This window comes from Thunnus maccoyii, chromosome 19 (assembly GCF_910596095.1).
Source record: "Thunnus maccoyii chromosome 19, fThuMac1.1, whole genome shotgun sequence".
Classification (NCBI taxonomy): Eukaryota; Metazoa; Chordata; class Actinopteri; order Scombriformes; family Scombridae; genus Thunnus; species Thunnus maccoyii.
The window spans coordinates 15,383,826-15,401,527 of record NC_056551.1 but is presented as its reverse complement, the minus strand read 5'-3'; the positions used below and the strand labels follow the sequence as shown (position 1 = coordinate 15,401,527).

The window sequence follows — 17,702 nt, the reverse complement described above, 5'->3', positions numbered from 1 at the left end:
GTGTTCAGGAATTTCGGCAGTTTTCCTCACACATCTATAAAACTAATATTTGTATTACTCTGTGTTTGCACAGAGGAAGTCCTCGTGTGAAGGTGACCCCGGGTTATAAGGAGGAGCAATGTGCCCCTGCTCTGTCTCTAGAGATGAAGAAGCCTGTGGATCTAGAGGCCCCCATCACCAGGTAGGATGCTGTCTTATTGTCCCCCCCCCCACCCTTGTTCTCTCTGCCTGTGTTTCTCTCTGTTGTGTCTTTCTCTCTTCCTCTCCTTCATATAAGCCTCTCTTACCCAGGTCATGGATTGTGTCATCGAGTTCACATGCACACAGACAAAGGCACCTCCATATGCTGAATCCATCAAAAGTTATTCGCACTCTATATCGTCAGTGCAGGTGCTTCCTGTAACACAACGTCATGTCTATGTTGGAGGTGTAGCGTGAGCAGCAGCAGCAGTTAGCGCTCCGTTTGTGTGTCTACACAGGATGTGTTTATACACAATGTTGAGTGTCGGCCCCCTGCGTTTTGGAAGTCACACAACCGCTGTAGTTATGTGCTTTAAACAGTGGAAAACAGACTTGAAGACAGCTGTGTTGACTGAAATAGAGGCGTATCTGCTCCTTCAGACCCTCCTTTTGTTTATAGATGCCTCATTATGTACATTTTCATGTATAGAAATGTTCTATCCATTCATATTATTAGTTTGAAATCATGTAAAAGCAAGATGATTTCCATTAAATCTGAGAACTACAGTATGCATTGGCATTGATTTCTATATTTTAAAGCTTGTAGCCTGCACTGACCTCCTCATTTAAACTACATGTTGTTTTCGCTCACATAGTTCACCAGGAAATATTAAAAGAATATTCACCATTGTTGTAGCTGTTAAAGGCACACAGCCCCTTGAAACATTTAAAAACTTGAAATCCTTGTATGTGTGAAGGGCATTTGGCCCAGAGTTAAGGCTTGAAAAATTCTCTTCTTCCTCTCACGGAAAGTCGGAATTGGCAGCGAGAGATGGCCGAAGAACAGCGAGGAGCTCTTGTCAGTTGTTGCAGTGTCATCTGCAGAGAGAAATAACACGAATCTGCAGACATGGAGGGGTGCCGAAAGAGAAGAGTGATGATTGATGGAAGGGTTTAGTGATGATTGATGAAAGGAAAGAATGACAAAAGGAACATTTTTTGATTTCATTGTTAGCTGGACGAAGTTCAGCGTTGCCTGGAGCACAGCTGATTCAAATCAGCCTCATAATTTCGGGGATTTCGGGACATATTTACTCAGATGGTAACAGAGCATTTTGGGAATCCTTACCAGATTTCATCACACTGTCATCCTACACTGCGTGCACAATTATTAGGCAAATTGTATTCCTCAGGATTAATTTGTGTTGTTGAACAAACACAATGCTCTCTGTCAATCCAAAATGTTATCGAGCCTCAAACCTGAATGTTTAACAAAGGAAAAGTGAGTTTTGTCTTTCTGAGGAGTATATATAAGTGGGCATAATTATCAAGCAACTTAATTACAAAAATTATTTTTCCCAACTCACTTGTTTATTCTCAATTTTCAAAGTGTATCAAATAATAACGCAAAATGACAATTAAATAACATTTTTGGCCTTGAATGCTGAGGACTTCTTACTGTACCACTGCTTGGAGAAAGTATCTTCCAACGTTCCAACTATCTCATCCTTAATGATAGCAGCCCCACACCAGCACCCCTCCTCCACCTTGCTGGCACCTGACTCAAAGTGGTGCCCTGTGTGTCCATTAGTGACCCGACCCCGGGCCCTCCATCTGCTCCATCAAGAGTCACTCTCATTTCATCTGTTCATAAAACCTTTGAAGAAAATCTTTCTCCGGGTATTTCTTGGCCCAATCTTGACACTTCAACATGTGAATCTTATTCAGTGGTGGTCGTGCTTGACATTGAATTCTTTTCAAGTCTTTCGCCGTTAATTTGCACCTTTTCTTCTCCATGCGTTTTTTGCAACCCTGTTGACTATTCACAACAAAATATTTGATTGTCCGGTGGTCTCAATGCCTCAATAGTTTACCTATTTCAAAAGTTTTGCAGCCGTCTGAAAGAAATTTTACAATTTTTGACTTTTCAGTGTCAGTCAAAACTCTTTTTTGGCCCATTTTATCTGAGGTAATGAAGCTGCTTAATAATTATGCACACCTTAATATAATATAATATAATCCTCCCTCATTACACAAATACATATCACCTGAAAATGATTAAATCCAATAAGTATTCAAGTTTATATGGCTTGGAGTTGGAAAATGTGCATAGAAATAATGATGAGGTGAGAGTACTCACTTGCCTAATAATTGTGCACACACTGTAGCTCTTCAGTTTAATGCTGGTGTGAGATTTATTGCCCATCCTGTTATCTTGTGACTACGCTTGCTTGTCACACATTCTAAATTAGATGTTTATATTTAGCCTGTTGTATTTCAAAGTCATCTACCGTTACACTGTATTTCCATTGCACCTCGTTAAAACACGGAAATCTCACAGCATTGCGAGTACATCTAAATGAACAAGCTTCGTTATGCAATAGAATATAAATAAATGCGTAAATGCTATTCCATTTCTAAAACCTAGTATCTAAATTATAATGAGCTTGATAGAGAAACGCAGGCATCTTCATTGATATGGAACAACCCAGGAACCTGTTAGAAACAAGCCCTCGTCTAGTGCCTCTTTGTTTTTGCTCGTTTCTGTTCTTTTAAGATTCTTTCTTATCTTCGCTATTATCACCCACACATCCTCCAACTTGACATCTTTGTTTGCTCAGTGACAAGAACTGTCCCTCCATCAGTTTTCTGCTCGACTTTCCACTCTTTTTTTTTTTTTTTTTAAATCTTTTTGTTTATATTGTATGTGTCTTCTGTTTGACGTGTTCGTCTTTTAACATCTCCTCCGCTGTGTTCATTTGACAGAGAGATTACAGGGTAGTCATCTGAATGAGAGCACTGTGAAATGGAATTTCACAGGCACAGCTTGATAGTGCAGGAGATGAGTGGGTGTCTCCTGCTGTGAAGCTACCAAGAGAAGTTTCCTCCCCCTCAGTGAAAGTCCAATGTCCTTATACGCTTTGCTTCCGTTTTTTTTTTTGCCTCTCTCTCCTCTCTAACTCTAGCTTTTCTCTTCTTTGTCGTCCCATTGTGCCATCTTCAGACCTCTCATACTTTTTGGAGCACAATAAACAGCTTCACACACACAAACACACCGCTGTTTGTTCCCTTGTGTGTTTGAAGACAATGAGACTTGGCAATGGCAGCTATGTGGCCTCATCACAGCTGGCCAATAAAAGTTTCAGGCTTCACTCAGAGGGCACAGCTGGATGATGACTAGTCCACTGTTTTCGAACACTCCGCTGTTTGTTATCTCGCTCCCACCCATCCTACCTACTGCCCCCGACTGTTTTCCTTTACTCCCTCCTCCTCTTCAGTGTTGATATCTCCGTTTCTCCGTCTTCCCAACAGTCTGCAGTCCCTCCAGGAGGACTTACTGGTGTGCACCGCAGACGGCTACCTCCACGTGCTGCACTGGGACGGGCTTGGCAGCAACGGACGCAAGGCCATCTGCCTCACTACAATCCCCTTCTCGCTAGACCTGCAGTCTGCTCGAGGTTAGAGAAGACCCATCCACACCGGTTAACACAGGAGAAGACCTGATTCCAGTTGACAGTATAAACAGAAGCTGCAAAGCACTCACTAACGTTGGGAAATGAATTATAAATAATTTAGACCTGACCATTTAAAAAAAGCATTTCGATATTGAATTCTCTCAAAATCACACATGATCCTCTGCCTTATTTAGTTTTTAACATTCTAATCATTAACTTCAGCTCCAGATTCAGTTTTCTTGTTGCATAGAAGACTTCAAACCCCTGAATGTGTGTGTATGTGTAGGTGGTCCCTCTCTGGACCTGGAGGGAGTGTATATCCGCTGTATGGAGTACTGCGTGACGCTGGACGGCTTCGCTGTGGTACTGAGCGACGGACGCTTGGGCTTTATCACACCGCTCAGCAACATCATCACCACAGACGTAAGGACACTCATTGTTGACGTTTAAGCACACACAGTCTGCTAAAAGGCAAATAAAGGATACAGACCCAGATTATGAAAAATATATAATAGCTACAGCATTGAAAAGCTGACAAAAGTCTTTGATTTGTCTTAACGAGACTTGCATACAGCCTGGTGCAAATCAGCATATGACATCATCTGACCACATGACAGGGAAACCACCACAGACCTATTTTAGCCGCAAAAATCCCTGATATTATAACAACTTTTCTGTTTTATAATGATAATCATGCTTTGTTTGTGTAAATAAAACATTTTGCTTGGCTTTTGAAGAGGCAATGCAATGACAATCTATCATTTAGCAATATTCCAGGTTAGTTTTGCAGAAAAAAAATAATTAAGGTATCAATTAAGGAATAGATTTAAAGGCTAAAACTATACATAGTAGATAAGTCGAGGCAAAGTGAACATGCAGTGAGAGAGCTGTGGATGTCCTTTGTGGATTAAAAGTTTAATATAATGACATCAACACCAGCAATCAGTTTTCCCAAAGAGGAGAGACGCCCAGAATTACTCAAAAAAAAATATCCATACTGATGATGTAACTTGTTCAGGTTAACAGATTTCTACATTGTATAAATAGCTATCATTTTTATCTTGGCAGGATTAAAGAAATAATGACTGTATCAGTAAGAACTCTTTTCACATCCAACAAGGAGCTCAACATAAACAAGTCGTTGTTAAATTTTGGCTAGAAATTCTGTTTTTTGAAATTAGACAGTGGGTGTAAGAGTCACTATCAAGATAAAAACATGTCCTGATTATAAATGTCACATTATCTAACCAAGCCTTCTACTGATAATATGTGCTGTAGAGTTTCATATAGGCTTTACAAAAACATTTTAAAGTTAAATCTCAGTGATGTGTTTCAAGCTGACAGCAGTATAAACATGTTCTGCCGACTTGTGAGCGGCCACGTCGTGCACACTAGCAGTGATTTGTAATTCATAAAGGTTTTCCGGTGTGTGTGTGTGTGTCCAGCAGCTGCAGGGCGTCTGGGCAGCAGACGTGACAGATGGCACCTGTGTGGCTGTCAACAACAAGTACAGACTGATGGCTTTCGGTTGTGCCAGGTACGTGTTTGCATGTCTCTCTCGCTCCCTGCATCTGTATTTTCACAAAACAGCGCTGGGAAGAGAACCCGGGTGTGTTTGTTTGCATCCCCGTGTCACAGAGATTGATTGTTGTCCGTGTGGTGTGTGTCCAGTGTGAGAATCTGTCAGTTCGTGTTTGCCGAGGCTAACTAGTGTATGCCTGTCAGAAACTTCTCACGGATTGTATAATCTGTCAGCTTGGCAGGATTTTCTCTTCCTCACTGCTCCCTACTCTCCTCCTCCGTCGTTTTCTACAGTTTTTTGTGTGCTTATTTTGTATTTTATCCAAACAACATGCACACATACACAATGTTTGAGTTCAGAATTGGACTATCTCACTCACAAGGCCGTGCTTGTGTGGTCCAGTTGAATTGAGTCTTTTGAATATTATTTGAATACACTTTCAGTTAAAAGTACTTGTTACTATGATGTAGATTGCTGTGATTTTTATCACAGAACGAGGAAGAGTTTAACATGTCAGTTGAGAGCAACTTACACCTTGTGTTTTTGGTACAGATATACGTGCATGCATGTGTGTTTATATGTGAGTAAAAGAAAGCATAGGAGTATACTACTCCAGATTACAGCTACAAGTCGTTTACACTGAAGCCACATTCTGATCCTTTAAGTAGCGTTTCTGATTACTGCATGGATGATAATCACATCCTAAGTTATGGGTCTTAAAATGTGTTTGTTCTTATTACAGCGGCTCAGTGCTGGTCTACATGATAGACACCACGACAGGATCCATGCAGCTGTCCCACAAACTGGAGCTCACCCCAAAACACTACCCAGGTATCACCCATAAGCTTCTCCATTTCTCTCTTTTTTTTCCCCCCTTTCTGTTTTCCTTCTCTCTCTCCATGTCAAATCCCTACACAAATTCCTCTTTGAGATAACTTGAATTCCTTCAGCTGTGTGTCTCTTGGGTGCACATGCCTGTGTCTCCCTTTAGTTCACATCTGGTTCACCAGAGTCCTCTAATGAGATCTAAAGCCATAGCTCCCCCTAGTGGGGGAATTGCCATATAGGGCCTTCATCATTCGAATGAAATGCGTTGCTGTCATAGTTGCTGGCATAGTTTCACACATACCTCGACATACATGAAAGTAATATACAGGATTATTTAGTTCCTCAGTACCTTTACAAGAAAACACACGTTTTCCAACAGAGACTAGATCAGTTTTTCTTATTTCTTAGCCCTGAAACAAATCATGTGTGCATAAAGGAACCTTACTATACTATAGATTTATGCATACAGGTGTTTGGAAATCCTTATAAATTGTTATGTGTTTATTTTGCATCCAAGTGTGTTTATTTGCTTAATCTTTTAGCAGGAAGTCATGTACTAGAAGGGGATAATTCATGTGGAAAATTCAGGTTATTTTGTAGTTATCATGCAAAGAAGGAAGGTGAATGAATTTTAAACCATTTTGTTCAGCTGCTGCAAGAATTTTCATCAAATAATAATAAAAATACTTGGTTTCATTAATCAGAGCTTTTTCTCATGTTTAAGTTTGAAAACAAAAGTCCAAACATGATTCAGCTCAGTGCAGCAATGAAAAAGACAATATTCACTAACTACAATGTGTGTGAGAACAAGAGAGTGTTCCACTGTTTACACAGACAATCCTGTAATAAAGAAGAGAATAAAATAATGTGATTCTGTGACACACAGTTCACAAGAGAATTTGTTCAATATTTAAACAGTACAACAATAATCTCTGAATTCTCTCCCTTTTTCAAGACATCTATAACAAGACAGGCCCAGTCAAGCTCATCTGCTGGTCACCCGACTACAGCGTCGCCATGGTTACATGGGAGTGTGGCGGCCTGTCGCTGTGGAGTGTCTTCGGAGCTCACCTCATCTGCACTCTGGGAGAGGACTTTGCGTGAGTGGACGCACACTCCCACGAACACACACATGTACTTGTACACACTTCACACCTGATTTAATGCAGGTATATATGAACCTCCCTCTTTGTGCTCCCCTCAGGTATCGTTCTGATGGTACCAAGAAGGATCCCATTAAAATCAGCTCTATGGTTAGTGCATTTTTTAATACTTTCCTGGTCAAGCGCATGTGTTTAGCATCTGCCATGTTTTTTTTTTTCTTTCACCCTATAATTTAATCTAAAAATAGAACAATAAAAATCCTCATTTGTACATCATATTTCAAAGATTTAACACTACAGAGATCATTGAACGAGTTCACATAATGGTCAATAATGACAGAAAATAAGATGGCAGAGTTAAAAGCAAAAGTGTTTGTATTTTTTGATGTGTCCCATGGCAGGGGTTAATGGAAATTAATTATGAACATTAGTTAATTACATCTGTTTCAATTAGAAGAATGACAGTTAAGCAAGTTACACATGTATTGCAGATATGTTGAGAGTTATTTTTTACATGTTTTATTGTGTGTTTTTAAATGATTTTTCTACACATTTGTAGATTTTTTTTTCTTTTCAACGTTTGCCCTTCACATGTAAAATGCATTTTTGTTACTATCATGCATTGTGAAACTTGTACTCTGCCCCCTTTCCAGAGCTGGGGAGCAGAGGGTTACCACCTGTGGGTAATCCCTAACAAACAGGAGAGGAGGAGGAAGGAGGAGCAGCAGCAGCAGCAGAAGGAGGAGGAGGAGGAGAGGGACGACGACGATGACAAGAAGGAAGAGGAGGAGGAGGTGGAGATGGTTCCACCTCCTCAGTCCTCCCTGCAGGCTGGCATACTGCAATTCCACTTTATCAAGAGTGCTCTCACAGTCAACCCCTGCACGGTGAGAAGACGGATGGAAACACAAAGTAGAGTCAGTTTTGTGTAAACATCCGCATTAAACATTCACGCTCTGTTTGCTCCTCTCTCGGCTGTACAGAGTAACCAGGAGCAGGTGTTACTTCATGGTGAAGACCGCCTCTACTTGACCTGTGGTGACCCCACACAGGTCCACAACACCTCTGACACACACCCGCACACACACTTGCACCCATGCGACAGCAGCCCACTGCACCATCCCCCCGACCCCGACTCCTCTCTCTCTCAGGGACTCAGCACTTTACTGGGACACAAGCACTGGCACGTGGTCCAGGTAAGGGTGCACAGTCATCATATGGCAACACACCAACGATGACAAGAGTTTTTAAATATTTCTTCGGATGAACATGTTCAAAATTTATTCTTGAATCAGCAACACAGGCCCTATAATTGTATTTATTTATCTTGTATTTCTCGTATTCTTTTCCTCTAGATTCACAGCACATACCTAGAGAGCAACTGGCCTATACGGGTAAGTGTGTGAATGTATGTGTTTGTAATTTAGCATCTGGCGCACCAGTGTGGGAATATATGCGTGTTTGTAATTTATCATCCTGGCGCACCAAGTGTGCACCAAGTGTCAGAAAAGATGAAAGTCAAAGAATCATGTGTTAAATTATCTTCAAAATTCTCTCTCATGATTACTGAACACATTGACTTTGTGATGTCATATGTGGGAAATGAAAGCATCTGGTAGCACAAACTGGTTCAAACAAACATTATTTAGAGCAGTCATTTCACCCAGGACACGTGTGTGCTCAGACTGTAAAAGCTGTAAGATTCCTGAATTTACATAGTTATGTTTACAAAGTAAACCACCAAGAATTATGATTGTGTACATAAGCAGAACTATCATTATGCGAGGTGTGATTAAATGTTTTTCAATGACAAAATCTGCATGTTAGTTTTAGTTAAAGAGGTTTGTCTTCTTGGAGAGCTTGGAGGAAGTCAGGAGCAGTTGCCGTTGTTGACCTTTAAAGCTCATAATATGTGATAATGGACAAAACAAACTTGACTTTGTCAGTATGTCAATAAACCAGTAGTAAATACAACATGTCTATAAAACTGTTGACCCTGTGTTTTAGTTTTGCATGTGTGTTTTCCTGATTGCGTGTATTTATGTTCTGTGTCAACACTTGATATTATACTGTTTGCCTCACACAGTTTGCAGCCATAAACACAGCAGGCCAGTGCATGGCTGTAGCAGGGAGGCGGGGCTTGGCACACTACTCCTTATTCACAAGGAAATGGAAACTGTTTGGAAATATCACTCAGGTATGTGACACTGTAGACTGGAGGACAAAAAATCTAAATGTAATCTGAATGGCATCAGTACAATCACCAGTGAACAACTGGTGGTTGGAAAATGTTACCTCAGGACCATGGTAATATTTCAAGACGACATGTAATTATCTCTGCCTGCCGTTGAAAAACTAGCAAATACTTCATACTTTTAATTTCCATGTCAATCTACATATTTCATGCGATTCATGCTATTACCCAGCCAGCAATCCTTTGGAACGTAGACCCACATGGAAATTTGCAGCAGCAAAAGTAGAAGCATTTAGGAAAAAAAAGGAATAAATCTTAAGCACACAAATTAAATATAAATCCCTTGAATCCGTAGCTCAAGTTACACATCTGTGTTTGCATTTCTCGTGCGGTTCCTTGCAGGAGCAGAACATGACAGTAACGGGCGGTCTGGCTTGGTGGAAAGACTTTGTGGTGGTGGCCTGTTACAATTTTATAGACCAGCAAGAGCAGGTGAGACTGAAGCACCAACTACGTCGCTATCGTTCCTCATACGTCACTCTGTTTCTTGTTGTGTTAGTCTCATCACGATGTCTCTCTTCTAACACCAGTTGAGGCTCTATCACCGATCATCCAACCTGGACAATGCCTTCGCTTCGGTCACTAAGCTGCACTCAGACACTCTGCTGCTCAACGTCTTCAGAGACATGGTCATCTTGTTCAGAGCTGACTGCTCCATCTGCCTCTATAGTATAGAGAGGAGGAACGACAGGTGGGCTATTTTTGTACACATGTTATACTTGCAGTCTGAGTTTATTGTATTTGTGTGGACAACGTAGTTATAATATTCTTTTTCTAGACTTTTACTCCACCTCTCTTCTTCCTTTCACACACTCCTGCACCTGTTACTCAGCCACATTTTCTCTCAGGAAAAGCGGCTTCTAGTAAAAGCTAATGATCTAATACCCATCACATGACAGAAATGGCCTCAGCTTTACGTCTTGCTGAGACTAGTCCATGTTTGTAATAAACTGCCAGCCTCAAAACTTTAAAACTTTGGCACCGTCTTAATGATTTGAGCTCACCTAAATAGTTGTTTTAACTTTAAATTGTTTTTCAGTGACTTTTCACTCAGATACGTTGACTAAATTTAAACGAGGCACCTACCTGAACAAAATATTTTAGTGCAGTTTTAACACTGATGCTGAAGTATTGAAAGAATTTAAAAGAAAATGTGTTTCTTCTTGACATTCAGGTGTCACCTCTCATATAACAGCTTTTTCAAACACCTTGTCTCAGTGCCGTTTCCGTGTATTAGTGTTTTTACTATAAAGTCTAACATGTGTACCTATATTTGACATTCCAGTCCAAACCCGTCAGCCAACGTGGAGTTGCTGCAGGAAGTGTCGATGTCTCGCTACATCCCTCACCCTGCCCTCGTGGTGTCTGTCACACTCACGTCTGTGCGCACAGAGACTGGCATCACGTTGAAAGCCCCGCAGCAGGTAACACAGGAACACACTGTGGCACTCACACACACACACACACACACACACAGTGAATTATAAATGTGTGAATCCTTGTTTTACATGTGTTTGTCCATCTCAGGCCTGCATGGCAGAGAGCATCATGTTAAATCTGGCTGGCCAGTTGATCATGCTACACAGGGACCGTTCAGGGCCGCAGGTACGAGAGAAGGAGACGCCTGCCATCAATAAGAAACCGGTGAGTTAAAACACCTCACTTGGATTGTCAGTGTTCCAACTTTTCAACCACTTTCACCTGCATTTAGAAACTATGTCAGAAACTTAGTTTTACATAAATCTAAAGCAACATAAATCCCTATAACTATGTTATTCTTCCTCCCCTAGCTACCATTTTGTCCTCCGGTGGTGCTGGCCCAGTGTGTGGAGAATGTGTGGACCACCTGTCGCTCCAACAGGAAGAAGCGCCACCTGCTCGAGGCCCTGTGGTTGTCCTGCGGTGAGGCGGGCATGAAAGTCTGGCTGCCGCTGTTCCCCCGAGACCACCGCAAGCCTCACTCCTTCCTCTCCAGACGCATCATGCTGCCCTTCCACATCAACATCTACCCACTGGCCGTGCTGTTTGAGGACGCCCTGGTACTGGGGGCAACCAATGAGACCGTGCTGTACGACGGGCTGCAGGGATCCTCGGAGCCGCTGGAGGCGCTGTTCCCCTTCTGCACCGTAGAGAGGACCTCCCAGATCTACCTCCACCATATTCTGAGGCAGCTGCTGGTTCGCAACCTGGGTGAACAGGTATGTAGAGGCTCCTGTTTAACACACTTTACTCACACAAACAATCTCTATGTTTGCATTTAGTGAACCATGTAAGTGGAAATACAAACTGTTCCATATCAAGATCACATTGTGAGCTCCGGTTGTTTGCACACCCACAAAGTACACAAACTGAGTGCATTCTTTCCTCTCCTTGATGTTCCCTCTCCCGCAGGCTTTGATGCTGGCTCAGTCGTGTGCCTCCCTCCCCTACTTCCCCCACGTCATGGAGCTGATGGTGCACGTGGTGCTGGAAGAAGAGGCAACATCACGGGAGCCCATCCCTGATCCTCTGCTGCCCACCGTGGCCAAGTTCATCACCGAGTTCCCCCTCTTTCTCCAGACCATCGTCCACTGTGCCCGCAAGACGGAGTACGCCTTGTGGAACTACCTGTTCGCTGCTGTGGGAAACCCCAAGGACCTGTTCGAGGGGTGCCTCATGGCTCGGGATCTGGACACAGCAGCCTCCTATCTGATTATACTGCAGGTAGTGACTATGATTGGAAACATGTGTAAACACATGCACCTCTCTTTTTTTAGCCTTTTTTAGATGTCATGATATCATAAAAATACTCCATCTTTCTGTCTCTTCTCCCGTTCTCTCCCTTCATGTAAAGAACATGGAGGTTCCAGCAGTGAGCAGACAGCACGCTACGCTGCTCTTCAACACGGCGCTTGAGCAGGGCAAGTGGGACCTCTGCAGGCACATGATCCGATTCCTCAAAGCCATTGGCTCTGGAGAGATGGACACTCCGCCCCCGACGCCCACCACACAGGTGAGGAGATTCCCATCATCTCAGCACACATTCCAATTTCCTTTGCTCCTGCTTTCTTTGACCCCAGCTACAGAAATTATTTAGGAAGATTTACAAGCTTAAGTCTTGTTGCAACAATGGAAGTCTTATACACAACATAGAGTAAACCTTTGTGTAATCATGAAGCTGCTCTGACTGTGTATCTCTGTCTGTAGGAACCCAGCTCAACTAGCGGTTTTGAGTTCTTCAGAAATCGCAGCATCAGCTTGTCTCAGTCAGCTGATTCCATCACTACGGGCAAGTTCAACCTGCAGAAGACCTTCAGCATGCCCACTGGACCCTCTGCTAAAGGGTATGGATATACACACACACATATATACCATAGATTGTGAGTGATCAGTATTATAAAATGTTCTCTATCACATCTAAATGTTTCCATATTTTCTTTCCTCCGTTCCAGTCGGGATGTTGAGTGTGCAGAGAACATGTATATCGACATGATGCTCTGGCGTCACGCCCGCCACCTCCTGGAGCAGGTTCGACTCCGCGACCTGGGATGCTTCTCCGCACAGCTGGGCTTCGAACTCATCGGCTGGTTGTGTCGCGAACGAAACCGCGTGGCCCGTGTTGATGATTTTGTTTTGGCATTGAAGAGACTCCACAAGGATTTTCTCTGGCCATTCCCCGTTATTCCTGTGGGAAGCCTCAGCTCGCCACTGAAGAACGGACGGTGTCGCACAGGTGAGTGACTCAGGATCCATCCAGGAAACGTTGAGGAGTAAAACTAAAACAAATGCTGTTGTTTTTCAAATGGCTCTTTTTAATTTTAAGTTGTTTGTTTCACACATCAGATATATAACAGTATCTTTGGCTTTATGTCCATTACATCATACTTTCTGTCGTTGTTTTAAGTGCTGAGCACAAGGCTGTTGAAGTCGCAGTCAGCTGACAGCTTGTTGAACAGCGACATGGACACAGCTCCCCCTCAGGCTCCTCCCAGCAACCACACCTGGTTGGACGGGCTCGGGCAGAGGACCAAAGACATGGACACGGCCTCGTCCGCTCACTCTAACCAGCACTCACCACAGACACATGATGCTTTCCTGTCGCTGCTCACCAACAAAGGTAATAAGATCTGAAGACTTGCTCCCTGTCCTATCCATGTTCAGGCACAGATCTGATCCATCTTTTATTCTTGTTGACTTGTGTTGTCTGTTATTTTAGTCAGTGTGAAGTGGTCACAAGCTTTCTTTTTCCACAACCCTTTTCTCTCTCCTCCCTCTAGTGGAAGAGTACAGTATTGGCTCAGCCACAGACTTAACAGAGACCAGCTCAGTGGTGGATGGTGATTGGACGATGGTCGATGAGAACTCCTCGACTCTGAGTCTGAGCCAGGCCGAGCTGGAGCACATCTCCATGGAGCTGGCCAACAAAGGCCCGCACAAGTCGCAGGTGCAGCTCAGGTAAGATGCCATCACCAAACGTCACCTCTGGGTTACAATGTAGTGTCACAAGTAATAAAAAAATTGTTATAGTATTATAGTTTGTCATAATATCATTATGAATGTATAAGTGTGAAGTGAAACCAAAGCCAGTGTTTGACAGCTCTGCCTCTCTGTGACTTTCAGGTATCTCCTCCACGTGTTCATGGAGGCGGGTTGTCTGGAGTGGTGTGTTGTGATTGGTTTGATCTTGCGGGACGCAAATGTCATCAGGCAGGTGATCAGCTTCCTGGACAGCCCCGAGGTTCCCGCAGAAACTGTGCAGAGTGTCCGAAACGGCTTGTTGGCTGTCGACACATGGGCCTCTACTGACTGGTGGGTATAGCATGTGACCTGTCCGGATGTCTATTTATTTCTCCTGTTTAAGCACAGTAACATTGTGAATGTTTATAATGTGTTTTTCCGATGTAATCAGGGTGAAGAACTCATACCCAGTATTGTAAAACCTCTCTCTAAAACATCTCTGTCATGTTTCTCCAGCCTGGGATACAAACCCTTTCTCAACCTGATCCAACCGCATCTGCAGCAGCTGATGGATTCAGCGGCGGAGCAGGTGCAGCCCGAAGCCTTCCAGCCCACCAGCCAGAGCTCCAAACTCGTCGGCTCTGAGGGGCTGGGAGGTGCCGCTTTACCGCGTCCCGAGGACAGCAGGGGAGCAGCGGCTCCGCTGGGCCTGGCACTACCCTCCCTCGAACCCACCGGAGGTTTTCCGCGGCCCCCCTCTGAGGACTGTCCTCCCGAGCAGACAGAGGAGCAGGGAGAAGAGGAGGGAGCCTACGACTGCACCTTGTCCTGAACTCAGGAGCCTCATCTGGACTCTAACCTGTGAGCTTTGGGCCCGCGTGAGAAAAGGAAGAGGAAGCAGCAGCAGTTGCTGACTGGAAATAGACTTTATTTTTGTGTGTGTGTCTGTCTGTGTGCGTGTGTGTGTGTGTGTGTGTGTGTGTGTGTGGGGATGTGTGTGTGTGTGTGTGCACAGAAAGTACCTCTCCTGCAGGTTCTTGCTTCAGTCAGTATTATCCACTCTTCAGATTTGCCCTTTGTGTCGACTAGAGCCCCTGTGGATACTGAATGACAGACAGACCAACTGGCACAAAGACATGACAGCACAACCAGAGAAAGAGTTCAGTCTGACAGCTTAGTTTTTCGAAAAATGTGCTGTTGGAAAAAAAAAAAAAAAAAGGTCACCTGTGTCAGTTTGTGTGTTTCCACGTGCTTTGTGGTGTTCAGAAGCTGTAGACCAGCACAGGAAAGCGCCAGGCTTTCTATTCCAAGACAGATGTTTTGTGTGTAACTTTTCTTTGGCACTTTTAAGTGCAACTGGAGACTTTGAAATGTTGTTTTTTTTTTTTTTTTTCCCACAGTCCAGACAAAAAGCTCCATTGTTCCTTTTCAGTTAATGCAAGCAGCGCAAGAATCACGAAGACAAAAAAAAAGAAACCCTGTGTATTTGATCATCATACTACGTTGCTGAGGATAATGTAGAACAAAGCTCTAGTCGTGAACCATTCACAAGATGCACTGAAGTGTGTCTGAGCCTACAGTAAGTGTGCAGTTGTGTTTGTGTGCACAAGGGGTGTTTCATACTTTCATACCTCATATGATTTTAAAATATTTTGTGATACCTTTTTCAATAATGTAACAGTGTACAACAAGATGACATTATTTTTCTATCGATTACACCTTGTCCCTCCCTGTAAAACGCAGTCATGGTATGAATTCTGTGTAATTCTTGAGAAGTGACGACCTTAAGATTTCTAAGAAAATGATCTCTGAGAAAAATCCACTATTACGAGTGCAGACTAGTTTCTTACCACTGATCAGTACCTGCGTTCATGTATTTTTCATGCACCAGATGAGGTTTTAACAACGCCCCGACCTTGCCGACGTCCAGGCCCCAAAGTGTCTGAGCCAATATCAGTTGCTCTCCTTCGAGTGGGGTCCAGGTTTTTAGACAACAAGCAAAGCAGATTGCTGCTGAACTGGCCAGATTTCAGGCTGCAGTGCGGTGAAGGGCCTGGGCAAAACAGATGCTATAAAAACCAAATCATATGATGCTTTATCCAGCTTTTTAAACACACATTTGTGTTTGTCTGAGAGACTGAAAATGTGTGTCCTATCATCAGTGAAGCAGATCATGAATATCGTGTTATTAAAGCCATCCTACTCTGTAGATTTTGTACCTATCCCTTGTTGCCAGAACATTTGATTCCCTCTTCAGTAGTGTTAACAGTGACACCTTTTTTTTCATGTGTAATGGACCCCCATCATCTGATAAGGACTCATATTTCGTCCAGTCCCATACTTATTATACTCTGAGGGTCCGACAACGTGCATATCCCATCGCTGATCTGCTCAAGACAATGAGAACCAATTCCGCCACGACACATGCGTTTTTGTGCTCCTGTGTGGATTCCTGAACATGTGTATCACAATGTATTGAAAACGTGTTGATACAGTATGCGTGGTGACTTTCATCACATGGGATTGATTTTTATTGTAGTAGTCCTCATTATTACTATTATTTATTGGCATTATAGCTGAGTTATAATTGCTGAATTGATACCTGGAGATGTGCTTGGTTTTTTTTTTTTTTATGACTGATGGCAAACCCTCCCCCCCCACTTCAGTTAATCAAAGACGTATATTGGCTCTCTACCGCAAGCACTAAAGGTTAATCATGGATATGTCAGTATTATATTGTGCAATGTATTGAAATGTTACTCAGCTTTATTTTTTATGTTCACTACTTCTTTTTCCATTTTGTCCCCCATCTGTTTGCTTGTACTTTTCATGATAGATCAAACTATATTTTACAGATTTGTTTTGCTCTCTTGTCTGGCAAGATGAGTTGGGTGTGGTATCGGGTTAAAGGATAAGGCTGGCAGTATTCTATATTTTTCTTATCGTCAACAAATCTCACGTGCCAAGCCAAGCCAAGAATGAACTCATCCTACTTCCAAGTATTGTGTGTGTGTGTATCCAAAGCCTGATATCATATTCCTCTGAGCCGTAGACCTCCATTGTTGTCCAAAAACTATAAAAACACATCAGTGAGTCACACTGCTGCACTGAATGACATGTTCTTTCACATCAAAGGCAGTGACTACTGTAGTTTATGTGGAAAAAGCTCCAAAGACTAATTACAGCGATAAGATTTTCAGTCTCAGGAGAGTAGTTCCTTGTACGGCAGACGTCACTGCGGATGTTTACATAGCTTCACCAGCTTGTTGTGCAACATATCACAATCTCTTGACTTTGCACTGAAATTCTTTGAGAATTTACAATGTAGTGCAAAGTGAAGAGGTTGTGTTATGTAGCACAACAAGCTAGCGGAGCACGGGAAACAGATGTGTTGCTGCACATGGGCAATGGCGTCTGTTGTACAAGGAACTACTCTCTCGAGACTGAAAATCTTGTCGCTGTTTCTAAATTCTTGAGCCATTTCTAAACAAACTGTGGTAGCCATTGCCTTCGTGTTGTAGAAACATGTCGCCTGGTGCAGCAATGCGGCTCATTTACGTGTTTTTAATAGTTTTTGGACAACAATGCAGGTCTACAGCACAGAAGAATAAGAGATATCAGCTTTGGATATACACACAATACTTGGAAGTAGAATGAGTTTATTGTCGGTTTGGCTCTGCACATGAGATTTGTTGATAATAAGAAAAAAAAAAAACAGAAAATCACCAGCCTTAGCCATGAAAAATTCCGGTTTTCTGTTTTTATAAATTGCCTGTATTGTTAGAACACTAACGAAAGGGCAAAATGACTGCAGTGTTGTTGACTCTAATCTACTGTTGTCAGTCAACATGAATCCTGTCTGTTGCACCCTTGGTCTCCACTCTGAACAAGCCTACAGCTACACTACGCTGCTCCGCTGTAAG

The 17,702-nt window shown here is 42.9% G+C and overlaps 1 protein-coding gene across 1 annotated transcript in view; it reads left to right on the top strand.

Moving 5' to 3' along the window:
* ric1 (RIC1 homolog, RAB6A GEF complex partner 1) overlaps nucleotides 1-16,239 on the top strand; it is a 37,689-nt gene extending 21,450 nt beyond the window's left edge. Inside the window, exons 4-27 of the mRNA XM_042394994.1 lie at nucleotides 74-181; nucleotides 3,493-3,638; nucleotides 3,922-4,058; nucleotides 5,081-5,172; nucleotides 5,900-5,988; nucleotides 6,941-7,085; nucleotides 7,190-7,238; nucleotides 7,742-7,975; nucleotides 8,072-8,284; nucleotides 8,444-8,482; nucleotides 9,175-9,285; nucleotides 9,685-9,774; nucleotides 9,873-10,033; nucleotides 10,628-10,766; nucleotides 10,870-10,986; nucleotides 11,133-11,540; nucleotides 11,734-12,045; nucleotides 12,176-12,334; nucleotides 12,529-12,665; nucleotides 12,774-13,054; nucleotides 13,226-13,438; nucleotides 13,599-13,776; nucleotides 13,942-14,130; nucleotides 14,296-16,239. Of these exons, the coding sequence (XP_042250928.1) occupies nucleotides 74-181; nucleotides 3,493-3,638; nucleotides 3,922-4,058; nucleotides 5,081-5,172; nucleotides 5,900-5,988; nucleotides 6,941-7,085; nucleotides 7,190-7,238; nucleotides 7,742-7,975; nucleotides 8,072-8,284; nucleotides 8,444-8,482; nucleotides 9,175-9,285; nucleotides 9,685-9,774; nucleotides 9,873-10,033; nucleotides 10,628-10,766; nucleotides 10,870-10,986; nucleotides 11,133-11,540; nucleotides 11,734-12,045; nucleotides 12,176-12,334; nucleotides 12,529-12,665; nucleotides 12,774-13,054; nucleotides 13,226-13,438; nucleotides 13,599-13,776; nucleotides 13,942-14,130; nucleotides 14,296-14,611 (4,063 nt within the window). The 3' untranslated portion in view covers nucleotides 14,612-16,239. The remainder of the gene's footprint in view (nucleotides 1-73; nucleotides 182-3,492; nucleotides 3,639-3,921; nucleotides 4,059-5,080; nucleotides 5,173-5,899; nucleotides 5,989-6,940; nucleotides 7,086-7,189; nucleotides 7,239-7,741; nucleotides 7,976-8,071; nucleotides 8,285-8,443; nucleotides 8,483-9,174; nucleotides 9,286-9,684; nucleotides 9,775-9,872; nucleotides 10,034-10,627; nucleotides 10,767-10,869; nucleotides 10,987-11,132; nucleotides 11,541-11,733; nucleotides 12,046-12,175; nucleotides 12,335-12,528; nucleotides 12,666-12,773; nucleotides 13,055-13,225; nucleotides 13,439-13,598; nucleotides 13,777-13,941; nucleotides 14,131-14,295) is intronic.
* Nucleotides 16,240-17,702: the final 1,463 nt, after the last annotated feature.